General features: G+C 45.8%; 1 protein-coding gene across 4 annotated transcripts in view; it reads right to left on the bottom strand.

The window, feature by feature from the left end:
• The window catches only part of LOC120320314 (lisH domain-containing protein ARMC9-like), a 139,974-nt gene that overhangs the window by 26,319 nt on the left and 90,489 nt on the right, over window positions 1–23,166 (bottom strand). For all 4 annotated transcript variants that reach the window (XM_039369925.1, XM_039369926.1, XM_039369929.1 and 1 more), the window contains 3 exons: window positions 14,188–14,292; window positions 13,157–13,272; window positions 2,512–2,615 (listed from right to left, as the gene is read on the bottom strand). In XM_039369925.1, coding sequence (XP_039225859.1) covers window positions 2,512–2,615; window positions 13,157–13,272; window positions 14,188–14,292 — 325 coding nt within the window. The remainder of the gene's footprint in view (window positions 1–2,511; window positions 2,616–13,156; window positions 13,273–14,187; window positions 14,293–23,166) is intronic.

Below are 23,166 nucleotides of genomic sequence, written 5' to 3' on the forward strand. Positions count from 1 at the left end.
CAAAGCCCCTGAAGGCAGAACAAGAAGCAACAGATGGAAACTGAGCAAGGAGAGAAGCAATCTAGAACTAAGGAGAAACTTCCTGATAGTGAGAACAATTAACCAGTGGAACAACCTGCCTCTAGAAGCGATGAATGCTCCAACACTGGAAGTTTTTAAGAAGAGACTGGACAGCCATTTGTCTGAAATGGGATAGGGTTTCCTGCCTGAGCAGGGGGTTGGACTAGATTTTATTTATTTATTTATTTTTATTTTTAAAATGTATAAGCCGCCCCACTCTCGGAGGACTCTGGATGGCTAACAATAAAAACACCATAAAACATAACAAAACAAACAGTACAAGAACAGTCATCCAGGGGTCAGGTTTTATAAACCCCAGGCCTGCCGGAAAAGCCAGGTCTTAAGCAGCTTACGGAAAACCAACAGGGTGGGAGCGGTCCTAATCTCCGGGGGGAGCTGGTTCCAAGACGTGGGTGCCATCACAGAGAAGGCCCTCCTCCGCGGCCCCGCCAAATGGCACTGCTTGGCCGACGGGACCTAAAGGAGGCCCAGCCTGTGGGATCTAACCGGAGGAAGGGAACTATGAGGTAGTAGGCGGTCTCGCAAATAGCCTGGCCCTGAGCCATATAGGGCTTTAAAGGTAATAACCAACAGCTTGAATTGGACCCGGAGACCGATAGGCAACCAGTGCAGCTCGCGGAGGATAGGTGTAACGTGGGTGTATCGAGGAGCACCCACTATCACTCGCGCGGCTGCATTCTGGACCAACTGTAGTCTCCGAATACTTTTCAAGGGTAGCCCCATGTAGATGACCTCCAAGGTCACTTCCAACTTCTTCTTCTTCATCATCATCATCATTATTATTATATAAAATAAAATAAGATAAAATAAAAATAAATTAAAATAAATAAAAACGTAATATTTAAATTAAAAAAAACAACAAAATAATAAAATAAAAAATAAGTAATTAAATAAATTTACATCGGCAGTTCGACGAGGCAGGGCGGGAAACCGAAGGCAGTCTCCTGATTCTTTCCAGCGTAGAATCATGAGATCTACAGTAGGATAAGGCCAGGGAGGTCATCCGGTCCACCCCCACTTTAACTCAGTTAAAGCATTCTCAATGTGCAACTGTTTAGCCTCGGTACGACACGCTGAATAAAAGGGAGCTTATTCCCTCTCTGTCCGCCGTTTTTCCTGCAAGGTTGTAGGGTTTCCCCCCCCAACACTGAATTCGAATTGACTACTTTTACCCAGAATTTACCATTCCTGCTTCTAGAGCAGTGGTTCTCCACCTGTGGGTCAGGACCCCATTTGGGGTCGAACGACCATTTCATGGGGGTCGCCAAACAACGCAGTCCGCCATTTTTTCCCCCTTTTCCTTATCTGTGCTGCTCCCTTTTATTCTATTGGCTTTCCAAAGCCAATAGGAATTGTCCAGGCTGTCTCTGCCCTGCTGAGCCCGCCAAAAGTCCCATTCTGCAAACGGTGCTGCACCAGTTGAGTAGTCCTCGACTTACGACCGGTTGAGTAGTCCTCGACTTACGACCGGTTGGGGGGGGGATCGCGGCATTAAAAAGGTTGAGAACCACTGTTCTAGAGCGACACAGAAGCAACCGGCTAGAAACCACTGGACAGACTACACATAGTCCTTGCCTTACAACCATTCCTTTAGTGACAATTCAAAGTTACAACGGCACCGGAAAAAAGCAACTTACGGCCGTTTCCCAGTTATGGCTGGTTGCAGCATCCCCACAGCGTCAGGGGATCAAAATCTGGACTCTCGGCAACTGTCTCGTATTTATGACGATCACCGTGTCCCCAGGTCACGTGATCCCCTTGGGCGACCTTTGACAAGCCAGAGTCACTTAACAACCATGTTATAACTGAACAACTTAACAACTGCGGAAAGCAAGGTCGTAAAATGGGGCAAAGCTCATTTAACAACTGTCTTGCTTGGCGACGGAAATTTGGGGCTCAACTGTGCTCATAAGACGAGGACCGCCTGTGCCGTAAAAAGATTGCCATCGGAGCCCATTTTAAAATTTGGGTTAGATCAGTGGTTCTCAACCTGTGGGTCGGGACCCCATTTGGGGTCGAACGACCATTTCACGGGGGTCGCCAAACAACGCAGTCCGCCATTTTCCCCCCCTTTTCCTTAGCTGTGCTACTCCCTTTTATTCTATTGGCTTTTGAAAGCCAATAGAATAACTCTCTTGAATAGAGTCTAATTCTATTGGCTTTCAAAAGCCAATAGGAATTGTCCAGGCTGTCTCTGCCCTGCTGAGCCCGCCAAAAGTCCCATTCTGCAAACGGTGCTTCACCAGTTGAGTAGTCCTCGACTTACGACCGGTTGAGTAGTCCTCGACTTACGACCGGTTGGGGGGGGGTCGCGGCATTAAAAAGGTTGAGAACCACTGGGTTAGATAGATCCTTCAAAGCCAAGCTTCCCCGGAGGAGCAGGACATCTTTGGGGATGTAATCTTGGAGCTGCTCGAACTCAAGACTTACACGAAAGGCTGGGCCTCTTCCCGCTGCGTGTCGGAGGACGGGAATTTGAGCACCGCGGAGCACCAGTCTCTCTGCCGCTGCAGGAAGCGGCTTCATCTTCCAACCTGGAGCAAAGAAGAAAGCAGAGCCGTAAATGCCAGAGTAATTAAACTGTTATCACTAGGTCAGTGTTTCTCAACCTTGACAATTTTAAGGCATGTGGACTTCAACTCCCAGAATTCCACAGCCAGCGTTGCTGGCTGTGGAATTCTGGGAGTTGAAGTCCACATGCCTTAAAATTGTCAAGGTTGAGAAACACTGCACTAGGTGGATTATTATCTTTCCAATTTCCTCTAATTGAGAAGAGGACAATTTTGAATTAATGGATTAGTGCCAGGATCGCGACGGTCTTGTTCTCTGCCGTTTTGCCTTTCCTTCCAGAAGTGGAACCAAACGTTATACGAATCTCCCTGAGCGTGATGGCGGAGGATGATGGGAACAGAGGAGAGCCAGTTTGGAGCAGGGGTTCAGGGGCTGCCTAGAGACCAGGAGATGGTGAGTTCTAGTCCCGCTTTAGGCATGGAAGCCGGCTGGGTGCCTATGGGCCAATTAACAGCAGACGGTGAGTTCTAGTCCCGCCTTAGGCACAGAAGCTGGGTGGGTGCCTTTGGACCAATCAACAGCAGATGGTGAGTTCTAGTCCCGCCTTAGGCATGGAAGCTGGCTGGGTGCCTGTGGGCCAATCACCAGAAGACGGTGAGTTCTAGTTCTGCCTTAGGTCTAGAAACTAGGTGAGCATCAAAGCTAGCTAGGTGACCTTGGGCCAATCAGCAGGAAATGGTGAGTTCTAGTTCCACCTTAGGCATGGAAGCCAGCTGGGTGACTTTGGGCCAATCACCAGGAGACAATGAATTCTGGTTCCGCCTTAAGTCTGGAAACTAGCTGAGCATGAAAGCCGGCTGGGTGACCTTGGGCCAATCAGCAAGAGACAATGAATTCTAGTTCCGCCTTAGGTATGGAACCCAGCTGGGTGACTTTGGGCCAATCACCAGGAGACTGGGAGTTCTAGTCCTGCCTTAGGTCTAAAAACTAGGTGAGCATGAAAGCCAGCTGCGTGACTTTGGGGCAATCACCAGGAGACAATGAATTCTAGTTCTACCTTAGGCATGGAAGCCAGCTGGGTGACTTTGGGCCAATCACCAGGAGACAATAAATTCTAGTTCTACCTTAGGCATGGAAGCCAGCTGGGTGACTTTGGGCCAATCACCAGGAGACGGTGAGTTCTAGTTCTATTTTAAGTCTGGAAACTAGGTGAGCATGAAAGCTGGCTGGGTGACCTTGGACCAATCAGTAGGAGAAGGTGAGTTCTAGTCCCACCTTAGGCATGGAAGCCAGCTGGGAGACAATGAGTTCTAGTTCCACTTTAGGAACCCGCTGGGTGATTTTGGGCCAATCACCAGGAAACGGTGAGTTCTAGGCCTGCCTCAGGCACAATGGATGGTTGGCTGACTTTGAGCCAATCACCCAGAGATGATGAGTCTTAGTCCCGCCTCAGGCACGAAGGATGGTTGAGTGTCTTTGGGTCAATCGCCAGGAGACGGTGAGTTCTAGTCCTGCCTTAGGCATGAAAACCAAGTGAGTGTCTTTGGGCCAATCCCTCTCTCTCAGCCCAAGCCCACCTCACAGGGGGCTTGTTATTGTGAGGAAAATAGGCAGAGGAAGGAGCATTATGGATATTTGCCACCTTGGGTTACTTATACAAATAGTAAAGATGGGATAAGAAAGCAAACAAACATAGAACCAACCAACCAACCAACAAATAAATGATGTCGGACGGATCTGGAAACAACCTGGCTGATTTCTGCCTGCTGGCTCACAGCTGCAGGAGAGTTGACTTGGCTCTTAGACCATTCTCTCTTTTTTGTAAATATTCTATTAATTTCAAGTTTTACAATTGTAAGTACTTAATAAACAACTCGGCACCTGGGTTCCTTTATTATTCTGTGGTATATATTAACTTTCACTCAAAATATCCAATACTACACCATCCAGTATTTCCCTGATCCTCTCCTCTTCCAATAGTAATAATAATAATAATGATGATGATGATGATGATGGAAGGGATCTTGGGAGTCATCTAGTCCAACCCCCTGCTCAGGCATTTCCCCCCACTATGCAAGTATAATTCTTATTGCTATTAATACCTATATAATTAAATATAAACATATTCATCACATGTTCTAATGTTATAAATAGTGTCAATAATATCAGTTTATAGCATCTTCTCTAGCCAAGACATATCTCAAATGTATTGGCATTTAATCCGTATCCTTTTTTTTCTCTCTTTTTTTTCAATTTTAATTTCCCATCAATATTCAAAATAGCTTTATCAATTATCATTTTTCTCATATTACACTTGGGTAACTAAAAGCTTCCCTTATACCAGGGGTAGGCAACCTTGGCTCTTTTATGACTGGTGGACTTCAACTCCCAGAATTCCTGAGCCAGTCGTGCTGAGGGGAAAGGGAGAGGTTTCCAAGCTGAGCCATGCTGGCTCAGGAATTCTGGGAGTTGAAGTCCGCAAGTCATAAAGGGACCATAGTTCCCCCACGCTGGCTGAGAAATTCTGGGAGTTGAAGTCTGCAAGTCATGAAAGGGCCATAATTCCCCCATGCTGGCTCAGGAATTCTGGGAGCTGAAGTCCACGAGTCATAAAAGAGCCAAGGTTGCCTACCTCTGACCTAGGCCATTCCCTATTGAGTTTGGGGAAATCTATGGGGTGCTGTCTGAGATTTCTCATCTTTATCCATCTAAACACTTAAACATTTCATTCAGTTTCACCACAATACAATTGGAATAGGAAACTTGCCACAGCCAACTTGCCAAGCGACAACTCGCCAATTCAATTATTTAAAAAAAATAAAAAAATTATTTTTGGGCCCTTCACATTTCATTTTTGGCTTTCTTTCTTTCATGATTCTATTCCACTATTTCTTCGATATTAGTATAACTCAGGGGTCTTCAAACTTGGCCCTTTTATGACTGGTGGACTTCAACCCCCAGAATTCCTGAGCCAGCCATGCTGAGGGGAAAGGGAGAGGATTCCAAGCTGAGCCAGGCTGGCTGAGGAATTCTGGGAGTTGAAGTCTGCAAGTCATGAAGGGGCCATAGTTCCCCATGCTGGCTCAGGAATTCTGGGAGCTGAAGTCCACAAGTCATGAAGGGGCCATAGTTCCCCCATGCTGGCTGAGGAATTCTGGGAGTTGAAGTCCACAAGTCATGAAGCGGCCACAGTTCCCCCATGCTGGCTCAGGAATTCTGGGAGTTGAAGTCCACGAGTCATAAAAAAGCCATGGTTGCCAACCCCTGCCCTAGGCCTAGGCCGCTTAGTATTTTCATATTTCCCATCTTATAGAAAATTATTCTTAAGACCTTTCTCTTTAGCCTTCTTGCCATAGGACAGGGGTGTCAAACTCAATTTCACTGAGGGCCGCATCAGGATTGCGGTTGCTCGGGGGGGGGCAGGTGAGTGTGGCCAGAGTGGGTGCAGCCTACTGGGTGGGCGTGGATGGAGTGGGTGTGGCCTACTGGGTGGGCATGGCCAGTTCTACATCATTTCTTGTCAAGGGTGCCTATGGGGGGCCTGGGCAGGAGTGGGACAGATCTGAGGGTCTCTGGCAGAAGGTGGAGGGGGACCAGGGCAAGCGCCAAGGCATGGTCCACCGGGGCAAGTGCCAAGATGGCCACCACAAAATTGTACATTGGCTCCTGACCGGCCTGGGCCAGGGCCAAGGCAGCGGGGGCCGTTCCCTCACTGTTTCCAGGATAGCTTCATGGGCCAACCTGCCTCCAGAAGCAGGGAATGCTCCAACACTGGAAGTTTTTAAGAAGAGACTGGCCAGCCATTTGTCCAAAATGGTGTAGGGCAGTGGTTCTCAACCTTTCTAATGCCGCGACCCCATAATACAGTTCCCCATGTTGTGGTGACCCCCAACCACTTATACATCACCGGGTGCCAGGGGCGTGGCCAAAGAAAAAGGGAAAAAAATGGCGGACAGCCTTGTTTGGAGACCCCCGTGAAATGGTCGTTCGACCCCAAATGGGGTCCCGACCCACAGGTTGAGAACCACTGGTGTAGAGTTTCCTGCCTGAGCAGGGGGTTGGACTAGATGACCTCCAAGGTCCCTTCCAACTTTACCATTACTACTACTACTACTACTACTACTACTACTACTACTACTACTATTATTATTATTATTATTATTATTATTATTATTATTATTATTACTTCGCGGGCCGCATCCGGCCCCCAGGCCTTGTGTTTGACATGTCTCCCATAGGAGATCAAGGACTTTCTACATTCGGTTTCATCAAAACAGGCTTAACATTGCTCCTGAACAAATTCATTTTCCGGGTGCGCATAATTCCACGAACAATGCAAAAATAAAAAGGAACTGGGTGTGCACCACCACGCCATATCCAAATCAAAGCAACTACAGATTAGATTAACCACATTTTGCTTAGCATAAGGCTAAGGCGAAGCTGCCTGAGCTCCATTTTGTCAACACAAGCGCAATGAAGCAAGTGTTTAGTTTGTAATCCTGGGATGACCTAGGACGGGTGTGTGGGTGGGTGTTAACAACTCTTCAAAGAACTGACAAGTAGAGAAAAGGCCCTCAGCGCTTCTCTTTGAGCAGGATTCGAATGAGGTGCCTGCTCCAAAGGCCCTCCAGGAGGAATAGCAGAATAATAGAGCTGGAAGGGACCTTGAAGGTCTTCTAGTCCAACCCCCTGCTCAGGCAGGAGATCCTGTAACATTTCAGACAAATGGCTGTCCAATCGCTTTGTTAAAAACTCCAGTGATGGAGCATTCACCGTTTCTGGAGGCAGGTTGTTCCACTGGTTAATTGTTCTCACTGTCAGGAAGTTTCTCCTTAGTTCCAGGTTGCTTCTCTCCTTGGTTAGTTTCCACCCGTTGCTTCTTCTCCTGCCTTCAGGCGCTTTGGAGAAGAGCTTTGACTCCCTCTTCTTTGGGGCAGCCCCTGAGATATTAGAACGTTGTTATAATGTCCCTCCTCGTCCTTCTCTTCATTAAACAGGACATACCCAATTCCAGCAACCGTTCTTCATATATTTTATGACCAGAGTACAACCACTTCTAGTGATCTTGATGCTATCCCTCTGTTGATGCAACATCCAACTCGCTGCGGCCAACGGTTACATTAATACAGGTAGTCCTCGACTTACGACTTACGATAGTTTGCTTAGTGACCGTTCAAAATTACAAGAGCATTGAAAAAAGTGACTTACGACCATTTTTCACACTGACCACCATTGACGTGCCTCCAGGTGTCACATTCGGATGCTTGACAACCGACTCACATTTATGACGGCTGCCGTATCCCCGGGTCACGTGATCTCTCCCTTTTGCGACCTTCTGGCAAGCAAGGCCAATGGGGGGGGGGGGAATCCAGATTCACTTAACAACCAGGCGACCAATTTAACAACTGCGGCGATTTGCTTAACGATGGTGGCAAGGAAAGTTGTAAAACGGGGCAAAACTCACTGAACACATTTTGCACTTTGCAAACCTCAATTTTGGGCTCAGCCCTGGCCGTACGCCGAGGACTGCCTTGCGTTGAAGAAACAGGGGAACAGAATCATTCCAGAAAGAATGCCAGGATGAAAGGCGAGGGAGAAAATGACAGGCGAACGACAGCATTTAAAACAAATGTTTTAAAAATTCTTTTAAAGAATTAAATGGAATTATGGAATTGTCCCGTAGCAAGTTGTCCTATTCAGGCCTAGGACTGCATTGGCTTTTTTTTTTTTTTTTTTTTTGGCACACTGCTGGCTCACCCTTAAGCAGTGTTTCTCAACCTTGACAATTTTAAGGCATGTGGACTTCAACTCCCAGAATTCCACAGCCAGCGTTGCTGGCTGTGGAATTCTGGGATTGAAGTCCACATGCCTTAAAATTGTCAAGGTTGAGAAGCACTGCCCTTAAGTGATGGTCCACTAGGACAGGGGTCCTCAACCTGTGGGCTGCAGCTGACTATGGCTCCATCATGGCCTGTTCCCAAATGGGCAGCGTGAGTGGCTGGCTGGTGTGCTTGGGGCCTAACTTAAATGAGCCGAGGTGGCGCAGCAGTTAGAGTGCAGTACTGCAGGCCACTTTAGCTGACGGTGTTCAGCAGGTCAGCGGTTCAAATCTCACCGGCTCAAGGTTGACTCAGCCTTCCATCCTTCTGGGGGTAGGTAAAATGAGGACCCAGATTGTTGGGGGCAATGTAAATATATATATACATTGCTTACTGGTGTACAACGCTTAGAGAGTGCTTGCACTTAAAGCGGTATATAAGTCTCATAAATAAATAAAATAAATAAATAAACTTGCGCGAGAAGTCCACTCATCTTAAAGCTGGTCATGTTGAGGAACGCTGGCGTAGATATTAAGCTGGCTTAATAATAATAAAGTTGGAAGGGACCTTGGAGGTCATCTAGTCCAACCCCCTGCTCAGGCAAGAAACCCTATACCATCTCAGACAAATGGCTGTCCAGTTTCTTAAAAACTTCCAGTGTTGCAGCATTCACCGCTTCTGGAGGCAGGTTGTTCCACTGGTTAATTGTTCTACCTGTCAGGAAGTTTCTCCTTAGTTCTAGGTTGCTTCTCTCCTTGATGGGTTTCCATCTGTTGCTTCTTGTCCTGCCTTCAGGCGCTTTGGAGAATAGCTTGACTTCCTCTTCTCTGGGGCAGCCCCTCAGATACTGGAACACTGCTATCATGTCCCCCCTCGTCCTTCTCTTCGTTAAACCAGACATCCCCAATTCCAGCAGCCGTTCCTTATATGTTTTAGCCTCCAGACCTCTAATCATCTTTGTTGCTCTTCTCTGCACTCTTTGTAGAGTCTCAACATCTTTTTTATATCGTGGTGACCAAAACTGGATGCTGTATTCCAAGTGTGGCCTTACCAAGGCCTGGTAAAGTGGTATTAATACTTCAGCTGATCTTGATTAGCTTAGCTATTAAGCTGGCGTAAATATTAAGCTGTGGATATTAAGCTGTATTAACCAATCCTTACACACCCACAATGCAAATTCTACAGAGGTCCCAAGGCTTCTCTAGAGCAGGGGTCCCTGAAGATATGAAATGAGCCTCTGCAAACATATCTTTCTGGTTCCCAGCTGACACTCTGGAAATGGGAACCAAGAAATAAAGCAATGCATGCAATTTAAAAAGCGAGACCGTCCCTAGCTCAGGGCGAGGGATTTTTTTCAAGCCCAGCTGAAAAGGAAATTGCAATTTCCCTTTGCTTGGAAAATGCCGCTCAGTCAGGAAAGCCAGCCGTGTTCCAAATGTTCTTTCGGTTTATGAATTGGACTTCAGCTCTCCAAAAAAAAAAAAAGAAAATTGCATCTTTTGGGTAAACCGAGAACATTAAAATATAATAATAATAATAATAATAATAATAATAATAATAATAATAATGATGATGATGATGATGATGATGATGATAAAGTTGGAAGGGACCTTGGAGGTCATCTAGTCCAACCCCCTGCTCAGGCAGGAAACCCTGTACCATTTCGGACAAATGGCTGTCCAGTCTCTTCTTAAAAACCTCCAGTGTTGGAGCATTCACCACTTCTGGAGGCAGGTTGTTCCACTGGTTAATTGTTCTCACTGTCAGGAAGTTTCTCCTTAGTTCTAGGTTGCTTCTCTCCTTGGTTAGTTTCCATCCCTTGCTTCTTGTCCTGCGTTCAGGGGTTTTGGAAAATAGCTTGACTCCCTCTTCTTTGGGGCAGCCCCTGATATATTGGAACACTGCTATCATGTCCTCCCTTGTCCTTCATTAAACTAGATAATAATCATAACAATCATAATAGTAAAGTTGGAAGGGACTTTGGAGGTCATCTAATCCAACCCCCTGCTCAGGCAGGAAACCCTATACCATTTTGGACAAATGGCTGTCCAGTCTCTTCTTAAAAACTTCCAGTGTTGGAGCATTCACCGCTTCTGGAGGCAGGTGGTTCCACTGGTTAATTGTTCTGTCAGGAAGTTTCTCCTTAGTTCCAGGTTGCTTCTCTCCTTGGTGAGTTTCCCTCCGTTGCTTCTTGTCCTGCCTTCAGGCGCTTTGGAGAATAGCTTGACTCCCTCTTCTTTGGGGCAGCCCCTGAAATACTGGAAGGCTGCTATCCTGTCCCCCCTCGTCCTTCTCTTCATTAAACTAGATAGACCCAATTCCAGCAGCCGTTCCTTATGAGCCTGCATTTAAGGGTATATCTTCCTAGTAAGATTATTGAAAAATCGAATCTCATCCTTTCTCTCTGCGTGCACTTGGTAACTTAGGATTCTATTTTCAGTTGCTCCCCTGTATTACCTAAATACCATTAAACCACTGGTTTTAATTTAAAGATAGAAATGGTTGCCTTCCAGATATATAAGGACGCCTGTGCATTCGAGTGGGTTCTTTTAAAGCAAATTTATCAATGGTTTTTTTTTTTCTGTAGCAAGCCTGAATAAGTAAGTTGCTTTTTCCATGTTTAAAATATTGGACATGGTTTCCACCAATGCATATATTTTTTTGTCTGAGCCAGCAAATGCAAAGTGCCTTCCATTTTATTATTTTTTTCCCCCTCTCTAGCTGGGGTGAAGAAATTCCCAGTTTCCTAGTGATAGGCCCCAAATCCCCCAGCCGGCTTTCATGCCAACCACGAGACAAGAACTCACCAACTCCTGGTGATTTATTTATTGTTTTATTTATCTTTTTCTCACCTTCATTATTTCTAAAACTAACTCCGGCTTACAGACATACCTAATTCTCCTTCCTGCTCCTAATTTCCCCAAAACAACAATCCTGTGAGGTGGAAGGGAGAGGAACTGGCCCAGAGTTATGCAGTTGGCTTTCATGCCTAAGGCAGGACTAGAACTCCCAGTCTCCTGGTGATTGGCCCAAAGTCACATGGTTGCTTTTCATGCCTAAGGCAGGACTAGAACGCCCGGTCTCTTGATGATTGGCCGAAAGTCACATGGTTATTTTTCACCTCTATGGCAATACTACAACTCCCACTCTCCTGGTGATTGTCCCAAAGTCAGGCAGTTGGCTTTCCTGCGGAAAGTGAGTCTAAAACTCCCACTTTCCTGATAACTGGCCCAAAATCATCCAGCCGGCTTTCATGCCTAAGGCGGGACTAGAACTCCCAGTCTCCTCGTTTCCAGGCCAGTATCTGAACCGGTACAGAAGCCGACTCTTCAGTGCTGCTCCTCCTTCCACACAGTTCTGTGGATCCTGCAAATGGGATCTCAAGACAAAAGCTACAAGGTGAGGCCACAAAACGAAGCCTCCATAACACCTGCTTACCTTTTCAACCTATCCCAGCACAGAGGCTCCCTAAAGATGAAAATAACAGAGCAGGGAAGGAGGCCTGCTTTCTTCAAAACAGCAACAACACAGCAATAAAAGTGAAAAAATAAAATAAAATACTGGCAGCAGTTTTTGAGGGTTGAAAAGCAGGTGGATTATCTCTCGCTGGAGATCTCCGATTGCTCAGCCCTTGAGCTTTCACGGAACAGGGTAGGGTGCATCGCCTCTCGGTCCATAAATTCCTTCTGGATCTCAATCTCTCTTAATTTGCTTATTTTGGCTGGGTGTCAATTGAACTGGTTGCTTCGGTTCGGATCCCTCTGGTACAAAACCAAAGGGAAAAAGATCTCACACCAGAGGTGGGAAACTAGCAAAACAGCCCACAGCCAAAAATGGACCCACAACCCAAGTCTCGTGTTCAGAGTGATGTGACACCCCTCGCCCCCCCCCCCGAGGCTGCGCTGTCAAAATTTAATATCCCCCCTACTTTACAACTGTTCACAGAAAAAAAGGTGACAACAAAGGCTATCCTTTATTATTGGATAGCTTTATTGTTATTTTTTTTTCTGTGAACAGTGACTTAAGACCGTCTTTCACACTTAATGACCGTTGCAGCCTCCCCGTGGTCATGTGATTCAAATTCAGATGCTTGGCCACTGACTCCTATTTACGACGGTCGCAGTGTCCCGGGGTCACACGATCCCCCTTTTACGACCTTCTGACAAGGAAAGTCAATGAGGGGGGGAAGCCAGATTCACGTAACCCCCGTGTGACTGACTTAACAATTGCAGTGATTCGCTTAAGGACGGTGGCAAGACAGGGCGTAAAATGGGTCAAAACTCACTTTAAAAAATTGTCTTGCCTGGCCACAGAAATTCTGAAGTCAATTGTGGTCGTTAAATCGAGGACTACCTGTACGTCATGTTCTTTCTGGAACCCATTTTTCTAATGCAAGGGTCTTCAAACCTGGCCCCTTCATGACTGGCGGACTTCAACTCCCAGAATTCCTCAGCCAGCGTGGGGGAACTATGGCCCCCTTCATGACTGGTGGGCTTCAACTCCCAGAATTCCTGAGCCAGTGTGTCTGGCTGAGGAATTCTGGGAGTTGAAGTCCACAAGTCATGAAGGGGCCAAGTTTGAAGACCCCTGTTGTAAAGGAACATTCTTAAAAAAAAAAAAAAAACCACAATAAGTGCTGAGTCATCTCTGCTTTATTTCATCACTTATCTTTTCCTCGCTGAATCACGTTCCCGTGAATCGGGAGCATCCCATCTCTAGATTCTGGTGGGTCTGCCCGGACTTACGTTGGGTAATGTGCCCTGTGATAGCTGGGGGTCACTGGTCTCTGAAGAGGCTCATCCACACTGTGACGGACACTGGACAGGCTCTTCTTCCGTGCTTTTGGGGTGTTGGTCATGATCTGAAAGAAAGGGAGAGAGAGAGAGAGAGAGAGAGAGAGAGAGAGAGAGAGAAGTTATTTGGAAGGGAGAAGTCCAAGAGCCGTGAGAAAAAGGAGAAAGTTGGCCTGTCTAGACACTTGTTACGTGTTTCATTTGTGCACCAAATGAAACACGTAACACTTGGGGCAGGGGGTCTTCCAACTTGGCCCTTGTATGACTTGTGGACTTCGACTCCCACAATTCCTCAGCCACAATTCCTCAGCTCCCACAATTCTGGGAGTTGAAGTCCACAAGTCATACAAGGGCCAAGTTGGAAGACCCCCTGCTCTGGGGCAACAACCATCTCTTTCCCCCATTCCACACGCTGGGCTTTGCGAAAGCCCAGGTCTACGAATGTGTGCATGTCAAGGATGAAACTTTGCCTTTAGATGGGGGGAGCGGGGCGGGGGGAAGGTGTTACTTTCAAGTGGATAGACGGAGAGACGAAACTTCTTTAATTCAGCCACAGACCGTGGGAGCCTGAAGCCTTGTCAAGGACACCAGAACAGGTGTGGATCTGAAGCGGACGGTTCCCGTAACAAAGTGGACTTGTTCATATGGATTACGTAAGAGGTTGGGGGTTTGGCTGGGAAAGCAATTGTTTTAAGTCTATCAATTGGTGTGGGAACCTCAGACTTAGTTTTGCTTCAACGTTACCGTGCCGTGTATTCAATAAACGGCATGGTTTTCGGAAAGGGAATGAAGTTTTATTCGGAATCACCAGCTGGATATTGACAGAGAAGGGTAATCGGCACTTAGGGCAGATCCAGGGAGCTTCGAAGCTCAGAGGATCACATCCCACTGCTTTGAAAATAGAGCAAGGGAAGGCTTATGGGCTGCGGAGTCTTGCCCGCGTACTCCAATACCATCCCAACCCGGTGGACTGCTGTACTTACTCCCAAATATTCGGTGGTCAGGAGTTTTTCTCCTGAGAGTTCGCCCTGCTGGGGCTGTAACACTTCGTCTTTGTCCAGATCGGCCTCCATGCCATTGTGGTCCTCCTGCATTGAGAAAGCACCAGAGGGTGTTTTATTTATTTCTTTATTAGACTTGCTCCTGACTTTATTGCTTGATACATAACTCAAGGCAGCAAACAAAACTAATACTCCTACCTCCTCCTCCTCTCTTCCCTACAAAAACAACCCTGTGAGGTAGGCTGGGCTGAGCCAATGACTGGCCAAGGATATCCAACTGGCTTTTATGCCTAAGCAGAACTAGAACTCCCAGTCTCCTGGTAATCGGCACAGTCTCCCAGCTGACTTCCATGCCTAAGACAGGACTAGAACTCCCAGTCTCCTGATGATTGGGCCAAAGTCTTCCAACTGGCTTTCATGCCTAAGCAGAACTAGAACTCCCAGTCTCCTGGTGATTGGCACATCTCCCAGCTAACTTTCATGCCTAAGGCAGGACTAGAACTCCCAGTCTCCTGGTGATTGGGCCAAAGTCTCCCAGCCGACTTTTATTCCTAAGGCAGGTCTAGAATTCCCAATCTCCTGGTTATTGGCATAAAATCTCCCAGCTGACTTTCATGCCTAAGCAGAACTAGAACTCCCAGTCTCCTGGTGATTGGCACAAAGTCTCCCAGCTGACTTTCATTCCTAAGGCAGGTCTAGAAATCCCAGTCTCCTGGTGATTGGGCCAAAGTCTCCCAGCCGACTTTTATTCCTAAGGCAGGTCTAGAACTCCCAGTCTCCTGGTGATTGGCACAGAGTCTCCCAGCTGGCTTTCATGCCTAAGCAGAACTAGAACTCCCAATCGCCTGGTTATTCGCACAAAGTCTCCCAGCTGACTTTCATGCCTAAGAAGAACTAGAACTCCCAATCGCCTGGCTATTGGCACAGAGTCTCCCAGCTGACTTTCATGCCTAAGCAGAACTAGAACTCCCAATCGCCTGGTGATTGGCACGTCTCCCAGCTGACTTCCATGCCTAAGCAGAACTAGCACTGTCTCCTAGTGATTGGCCCAAAATCTAGAACATCTCCTGGTGATTGGTCCAGCCACCCAGCCAGCTTTCATGGCTAAAACGGGATTAGAATTCACCGTTTCCGGATGATTAGCCCAAAGTCTCCCAGCCAACTTTCACGCCTAAACACATTCTCCTGATTTCTAGGTTAGCTTCTTACTAACTACATCAAACTGGTTCTCGCCATAAACTTGGGAGTATATCTCCAGAGAGCTGATCTTAAGCATACACGGATTTCCTCCTCATATGTAATGGTCCCTCGCAGCAATTGTGCGGTGTGTCAGTTAAGACAGGGTGAATAATTCAATTTTAGTTTGATTGAACGCGGATGACTACGCTCTGAATCAGAAGAAATGCCAACAGGAAACAACCCACCTGCTTTATAGTATATATAACATTCTTATATCATTTCCAGGCTGAGAATTATTGTAATGCAATATCTAAATAAAAGGAAGGATTTGTATCTGCCATTCAAACTTAAGTCAGGTAATTGCGTGAAGTGGAGCGTTGTGGATGCAGATGCAGAGAACAGAAACCAGCCAAACAAATTCTCACTGACGCCAGCTCAAAGCTGTATCCGCCACAGCGACAAAAGCTTCCTTCTAAACCAGGGCTGGGGTACTGTGGCCCTTTTACGACTGGTAGACTTCAACTCCCAGAATTCCTCAGCCAGGCACTCTGGCTGAGGAATTCTGGGAGTTGAAGTCCACCAGTCATAAAAGGGACACGGTTCCCCACCTCTGTTCTAAATATAATAGATAAATGATATTAATTACTGGAGCTTTTATGCTCTCTACCAAGAAAACAGGTAGTTCTTGACTTACAACAGTTCATTTAGTGACCTTTTGAAGTGACAACGGTACTGAAAATTTGTGACTTGTGACCATTTTTCACACTTATGTCCATTCCAGCATCCCCGTGGTCACGTGACCAAAACTCTTATGTTTGGCAACGGACTCCTATCAATGATAATTGTAGCATCATGTGATCCCCTTTTGTGACTTTCTGACACTCAAAGTTAATGGGAAGGCCAGATTCACTTAACAACGGTGTTATTAATTTCAGAACTGCGGGGAGTCACTTAACAAATGTGGCGAGAAAAGTCGTAAAATGGGGCAAAATACCCTTAGCAATTGTCTAATCTAGTGGAAATGGAAAGTTTGGGCTCAGCTGTGGTTGTAAGTCAAGGACTATCTGTGTATTTGTTTTTCAACGATTTTATAAGTTATTTTTTAAAGGTCTGACTGGGAGCTGCTCAGATTTAGCTGAAAGATGGGCCAGCTATATAAATACAAGAAAGAAAGAAAGAAAGAAAGAAAGAAAGAAAGAAAGAAAGAAAGAAAGAAAGAAAGAAAGAAAGAAAGAAAGAAAGAAAGAAGTGCAGGAGTACGGGAGGGAGGAAAATAGAAAGAAAGGAAGGAAGAAGGAAGGAAAGGAAGGAAGGAAGAAAGGAGTAAAGGAGGGAGAAAGAAAAAGAAAGAAAGAAACAAAGGAAGGAAGAAAGGAGTGCAGGAGTATTGGAGGGAGAAAAAAGAAAGAAAGAAAGAAAAAGAAGGAAAGAAAGAAAGGAAGGAAGGAGTAAGGGAAGGAGAAAAAAGAAAGGAACAAAGGAATGAAGAAAAGAAAGAAAGAAAGAAGGAAGGAAGGAAGGAAGGAAGAAAGAAAGAAAGAAAGAAAGAAAGAAAGAAAGAAAGAAAGAAAGAAAGGAGTGCAGAAGGGAGAAAGGAAGGAAGGAAGGAAGGAGTGCAGGAGTATGGGAGGGAGAAAGAAAGAAAGAAAGAAAGAAAGAAAGAAAGAAAGAAAGAAAGAGTGCGGGAGGGAGGGAGGGAGAGAGAGAGAAAGAAAGAAAAAGAAAGAAAAAAAGAAAGAAAGAAAGAAAGAAAGAAAGAAAGAAAGAAAGAAAGAAAAAGAGAGACAGACAGACAGAGAAAGGAAGATCTAACTTGATCCAAGACCCAATTCAAGGCAGCATCACCTGAAAAACTGCACCTGACTCTAAAAAACAAAATGTTTCCGAACAGCGTCCCTGTCTCACAGGTTCTTCAAACACCCTCCGCACGGGGAGGGGAGGGAAGGGGAGGGGAAGGGAGAGGGGGGGAGAGACTTATGGTTTCACAGGATGCTACTATTTCCTTTTCAGCTGTTCCAAACCCCAAGAATGCAGCCTGCCCTTCCGACTGCACAATCACACCTTGCAACCTCCAAGGTTCACGCATTCCAATCGTGTTTGTCAACCCTAGGGGTGCGCCCAATAAATTATTACATTTGGAAAAAAGACAACACGCACACACACACGCACACGCACGCACTGGCAAGGGATTATCCCACAGGACAGGGGTAGGCAACCTTGGCTCTTTTAGGACTCGTGGACTTCAATTCCCAGAATTCCTGAGCCGGAGTTGAAGTCCGCGAGTCATAAAAGAGCCAAGGTTGCCTACCCCTGGGCTAGGAGGTTATAGGCTCTTTTTTTAGAAAGGTCTGGCCTACAGATCAGTTGTGTAAGGCAAAGATTAGCTCTGGGACGGCTTGGTCTTCTGACAACAGGATTAGAAAGCCGGAAATGACTTTGGAGGTCATCTAGTCCAACCCCCAGCTCAAGCAGGAGACCTTACAATGCCTTGGTAAGGCCATACTTGGAACAATACATCCAGTTTTGGTCACCACTATGTAAAAAAAGATGTTGACACTCTGGAAAGAGTGCAGAGAAGAGCAACAAAGATGATCAGGGGACTGGAGGCTGAAACATATAAGGAACGGTTGCTAGAATTGGGTCTGTCTAGTTTAATGAAGAGAAGGATGAGGGGGGACATGATAGCAGCCTTCCAGTATCTCAGGGGCCGCCCCAAAGAAGAGGGAGTCAAGCCATTCTCCAAAGCGCCTGAAGGCAGGACAAGAAACAACGGATGGACACTAACCAAGGAGAAAAGCAACCTAGAACTAAGGAGGAATTTCCTGACAGTTAGAACAATTAACCAATGGAACAACCTGCCTCTAGAAGCTGTGAATGCTCCAACCCTGGATGTTTTTAAGAAGAGACTGGACAGCCATTTGTCCGAAATGGTATAGGGTTTCCTGCCTGAGCAGGGGATTGGACTAGATGACCTCCAAGGTCCCTTCCAACTATATTATTATTATTATTATTATTATTATTATCGATCATCGCACAGTCAGCCAGATGTTCAGACTGGATTTGGCATTTTGTCTACCTATCGAGTCCTTACCCAGGACCTGGGATAGGCAGATGTGGATGTATTATTATTATTATTAAATAAATCAATTTGCCCAAATCAATTCGCCCTGATATGAATGCACATCAGGAGATTGGAGCCGCCAGTCTCGGATCCCATCTTGGTACCCTCAGTGGCACCAACCTCCCTCAATCTGAAGAGCCAGGTTTCCCTTTTGCCTTTCATAGTTTTTTTTTTTTTCCATTTGAAGTCACGGCTTTCTCTCTCCCCCACTCGGATGAAAACACTGTCTGGCTATGCAGCCTGTCAGATCCTGGAAAGAAGTCGTGGGTACTTCAACACTGGAGGTTTTTAAGAAGAGACCCGGACAATTTGACTGAATTGGCATAGGGTTTCCTGCTTGAGCGGGGGGCTGGACTAGAAGACCTCCGGGGTCCCTTCCAACTTTCTTATTGTATATTCTGGAATGAAGGCGAAACTTCCTGACAGTGAGGACAGTTAAATAATGAAAGAAGTTGCCTCCAGAAGCGGTGAATGCTCCAACACTGGAAGTTTTTAAGAAGAGACTGGACAGCCATTTGTCTGTATAGGGCAGTGATGGCGAACCTATGACACGCGTGTCAGTGCTGACACGCGTAGCCATTTGGGGTGACACGCGCAGGATTTCATGCGATTTTATGCAATTCATCCTCGGCTCCTGCACGCCGAGGATGAAAGAAATATTTTTTTTGTTTTCGCCACGGAAGAGAAATCCCCACGGATACCTGGCGGGTCACCAGGTTATGTGGGACGCGAACCCACTAAAACTCTCCCATTTTGACTACCGCCCCCCTAGAGCAACCGTACCACTACGGCCTTGGATCCAGGAAGGATGAAAGAAATATACTCTGTGCTGGAGGAACGGGGGGTGGGACGTGTGATCTCCCCCACCCACACTCACTCATTCACTGTGTCCCCGCCGCAAACTTCAGCCTGCGCCGCCATCGACTGACAGGCAAGCACAGGCACAGCCCCTTTATCAACGCAGGGGCTGCTGGTAAGGCGTGCGTGCCGTGCGCACACACTTCATCAGCACGGCTGAGAGTACGTTAGGGAGGACCCCCAGGAGAGGAGCGCAGGAACAGTGCGCGCCTTTCTCCAGTCAGGCCGCAATTAGTGCATGCCACACAGTAAGGGGGACCTGTGAGCGCCATTAGCAGCAACTATTGGGGTGCCGTGGACTTGTAATTGCCCACAATAACTGAGATAAGTGAGGGGGAGGCTGTGTTAGGCTAGTTAACCCCTAATTGGCTAACAAGCTATCTATAATTCTATCTGCTGTCACTGGCCCACTGATGGAGCACCCAAAAAATAAAAAACAAAGGTTAAGTAAAAGGAGTGGTAGTAGCAGTGGCCGACCCTTTCAAGAGACATGGAGCGAGATTTATGGTATTATAGAAAAAAATGGCAGATCATTTTGCGTTCTATGTACTGAAACGGTAGTAAGCAGAACGTGGAATATAAATAGACATTTTGAAACTAATCATTCCCAGCTCTTGGAAAAAAGTGAGGATGAAAGGAAGGAATACATTTCCAGGAAGCTACATCTTTATAAGAGCCAATCTAACTCCATCCTTAAATTTATAAAAGGCTGTACAAATTTAACATCTGCAAGTTTGAGCATTGCTCACTCCATAGCTCAGCATGCAAAAGCACTTAATGAGGGAGAATTTATTAAAGAAACTCTCCTAAGATGTCCGCCACTTCTATTTCACGATATGCAGAATAAAGATGCAATTATTAAGAGAATATCTGAGTTACCACTCAGTAGAAATATCATAAAAGACCAAATAATGAGACTGAACACAAACATACAACATCAATTAAAGAGAGACATAAGGAATTGTAAATATTTTTCCATCTGTCTTGATGAAACTACTGATGTCATGTCACATGCTCAGTTGGCCATTATTGGTCGATATTCTGATAGTCACACAATGAGAGAAGAGTTGATAAAGTTAGTATCAGTTCCAACAAGTACATCAGGAAGCGAAATATGTAAGGTTGTTATGCAAACATTCTGCGACCTAAGCATTGATATCTCTAAAGTTGTGTCAGTGACGACAGATGGTGCCCCAAACATGGTGGGGAAAAAAGTTGGATTTGTGAAATTGTTTACAGAAGCTATTGGACATCCGATTGTGCCTTTTCATTGTATTATCCATCAGGAGGCTTTATGTGCCAAGGCAGGATTCACTGACTTAAATGACTTAATGTCAGTTGTTACAAAAATAGTTAATTTAATAACTGCTCGCCTCCTTCACAAGCGAGAATTTTCAGCACTTTTACTGGAGGTTGATTCCACCTACAGTGGACTGCTGATGTGCAATAATGTAGGATGGCTGAGCCGAGGCAAGGTTCTTGAGCGCTTGTGGAGTGCTTTGAAGAAATTAAGGTATTTCTTGAAGATAAGGATCTGGGAAACTTTCCTCAGCTCAATGATGATAAGTGGGTCAACACCCTGATGTTTTTTACAGATCTCTCTGTTCATGTTAATGAACTGAACTTAAAGTTACAAGGTTTTGGCAAAAGTATTGATGTTATGTTTGGATACATAAAAGCTTTTGAAAGTAAAGTAAAAATTTTCAAGCGAGATGTAGAAACTAAAACATATAAGTATTTTCCTCGAGTACAAAAGCATTTTGAGAAGGCCAGTGCAGCTGTACGAAATGAAGTGGAACTCTTGCATATGAAGTGCCAGCATGTTTTAGACTCGTTACTTGACCAGTTTACTGATAGATTTAGTCAATTTAGAAGCCTAGAACAGACCATGAGAATAATTAAGTATCCTGATGTAGTAGTCTACAATAGTTTGGAATTAAATGGTTTCGAATGGACGCAAATAGATGATTTGGAGATGCAGCTTGCAGAATTTCAAGACAGCATCTGGGCTCAGGTGTTTGTCGACTTGAGGTCAAAGCTTGAGAATCTGGAAAGGGGCCGCTTGGAGAATCAAGATGAGTGCCACTACGAACAGGAAATTTGGAGTGCCTGGAACAGACTACCAGACACTTTTAGCACCCTGAAAAATATAGCAACAGCTTTACTCACAATTTTTCCTTCTACGTACTTTTGTGAGACCTTATTCTCAGCATTAAATAATATCAAAACCAACAAAAGAAACAGATTGACAGATGAGGTTAGTAGCGCTTGCTTGGGCCTGAAGTGTACAAAATACCAACCTTCAATTGAAGATTTAGCCAATGAAATTCAGCAACAAAAAAGTCACTAATATGCAGGTTAGTTAAAGAATTTGCCCTCCCCCTCACTTATCTCAGTTCACGGCACCCCAAACAAGTTCAATAATATCAAGGGCAACATACGACATCGACAGATTGATGAACAAAGAAGTTACTAAGCAGGTATGTTAAATAATTTGTTTTTGGTTTATTAAATACAATTATATATTGCAATTATACATTTTTGTAGTTTAAACTATAAATTGCGCAAAATTATGTTTTTTTGTCGAAGTGACACACCACGCGAGTTATGCTCGATTTTTTGCCGAATTTTGACACACCACGCCAAAAAGGTTGCCCATCACTGGTATAGGGTTTCCTGCCTGGGCAGGGGGTTGGACTAGATGATCTCCAAAGTCCCTCCTTGGTTAGTTTCCATCCGTTGCTTCTTGTCCTGCCTTCAGGCGTGACCCTGTCTTCTTTGGGGCAGCCCCTGAGATACTGGAAGGCTGCTATCCTGTCCCCCCTCGTCCTTCTTTTCGTTAAACTGGACATACCTAATTCCAGCAGCCATTCCTTATATCAGTGGTTCTCAACTTTTTTAATGCCGCGACCCCCAACCGGTCGTAAGTCAAGGACTACGCAACCAGTCGTAAGTTGAGGACTACTCAACTGGTGCAGCACCGTTTGCAGAATGGGACTTTTGGTGGGCTCAGCAGGGCAGAGACAGCCTGGACAATTCCTATTGGCTTTTGAAAGCCAATAGAATTAGACTCTATTCAAGAGAGTCTATTCTATTGGCTTTCAAAAGCCAATAGAATAAAAGGGAGTAGCACAGCTAAGGAAAAGGGGGAAAAAAATGGCGGACTGCGTTGTTTGGCGACCCCCGTGAAATGGTCGTTCGACCCCAAATGGGGTCCTGACCCACAGGTTGAGAACCACTGCCTTATATACTTTAGCCTCCAGTCCCCTGATCATCTTTGTTGCTCTTCTCTGTACTCTTTCTAGAGTCTCAACATCTTTTTTACATCGTGGTGACCAAAACTGGATGCAGGATTCCAAGTGTGTCCTTACCACAAGGCATTGTAAGGTCTCCTGCTTGAGCTGGGGGGGGGGTTGGACTAGATGACCTCCACAGTCCTTTCCGGCTTTCTAATCCTGTTGTCAGAAGGCTGAGCTGTCCCAGCCAAGAGCAGCCGTCTCAGATGTTTCCTGATGGGAAGCAGGGGAGAAGCCCAACTGCCCTTCAAATCGTGAACGGACAGGTATGGGAGCCTCGTAGCTGTGGACTTGTGCCAAGCTCTGGATAAGCATCTGTCTGACTGCAGGAAATACAGGAAAGCTCCCCTGCGGTTGTGGGCGTTGAACCCGGAAGACACAACTTCGCACAGGGCGAGCCAAGAGGGAAGAGAATGGAAATCCTGGATCGTTGCGATGGTCTGTGACATAGAAGGAATCAGGTGTGTAATGCAAAGATTAGCTCTGGGACAGCTCATCCTTCTGACA

Source organism: Crotalus tigris, unplaced genomic scaffold (assembly GCF_016545835.1).
Source record: "Crotalus tigris isolate CLP2741 ecotype Arizona unplaced genomic scaffold, ASM1654583v1 scf7180000021321.634910, whole genome shotgun sequence".
Classification (NCBI taxonomy): domain Eukaryota; kingdom Metazoa; phylum Chordata; class Lepidosauria; order Squamata; family Viperidae; genus Crotalus; species Crotalus tigris.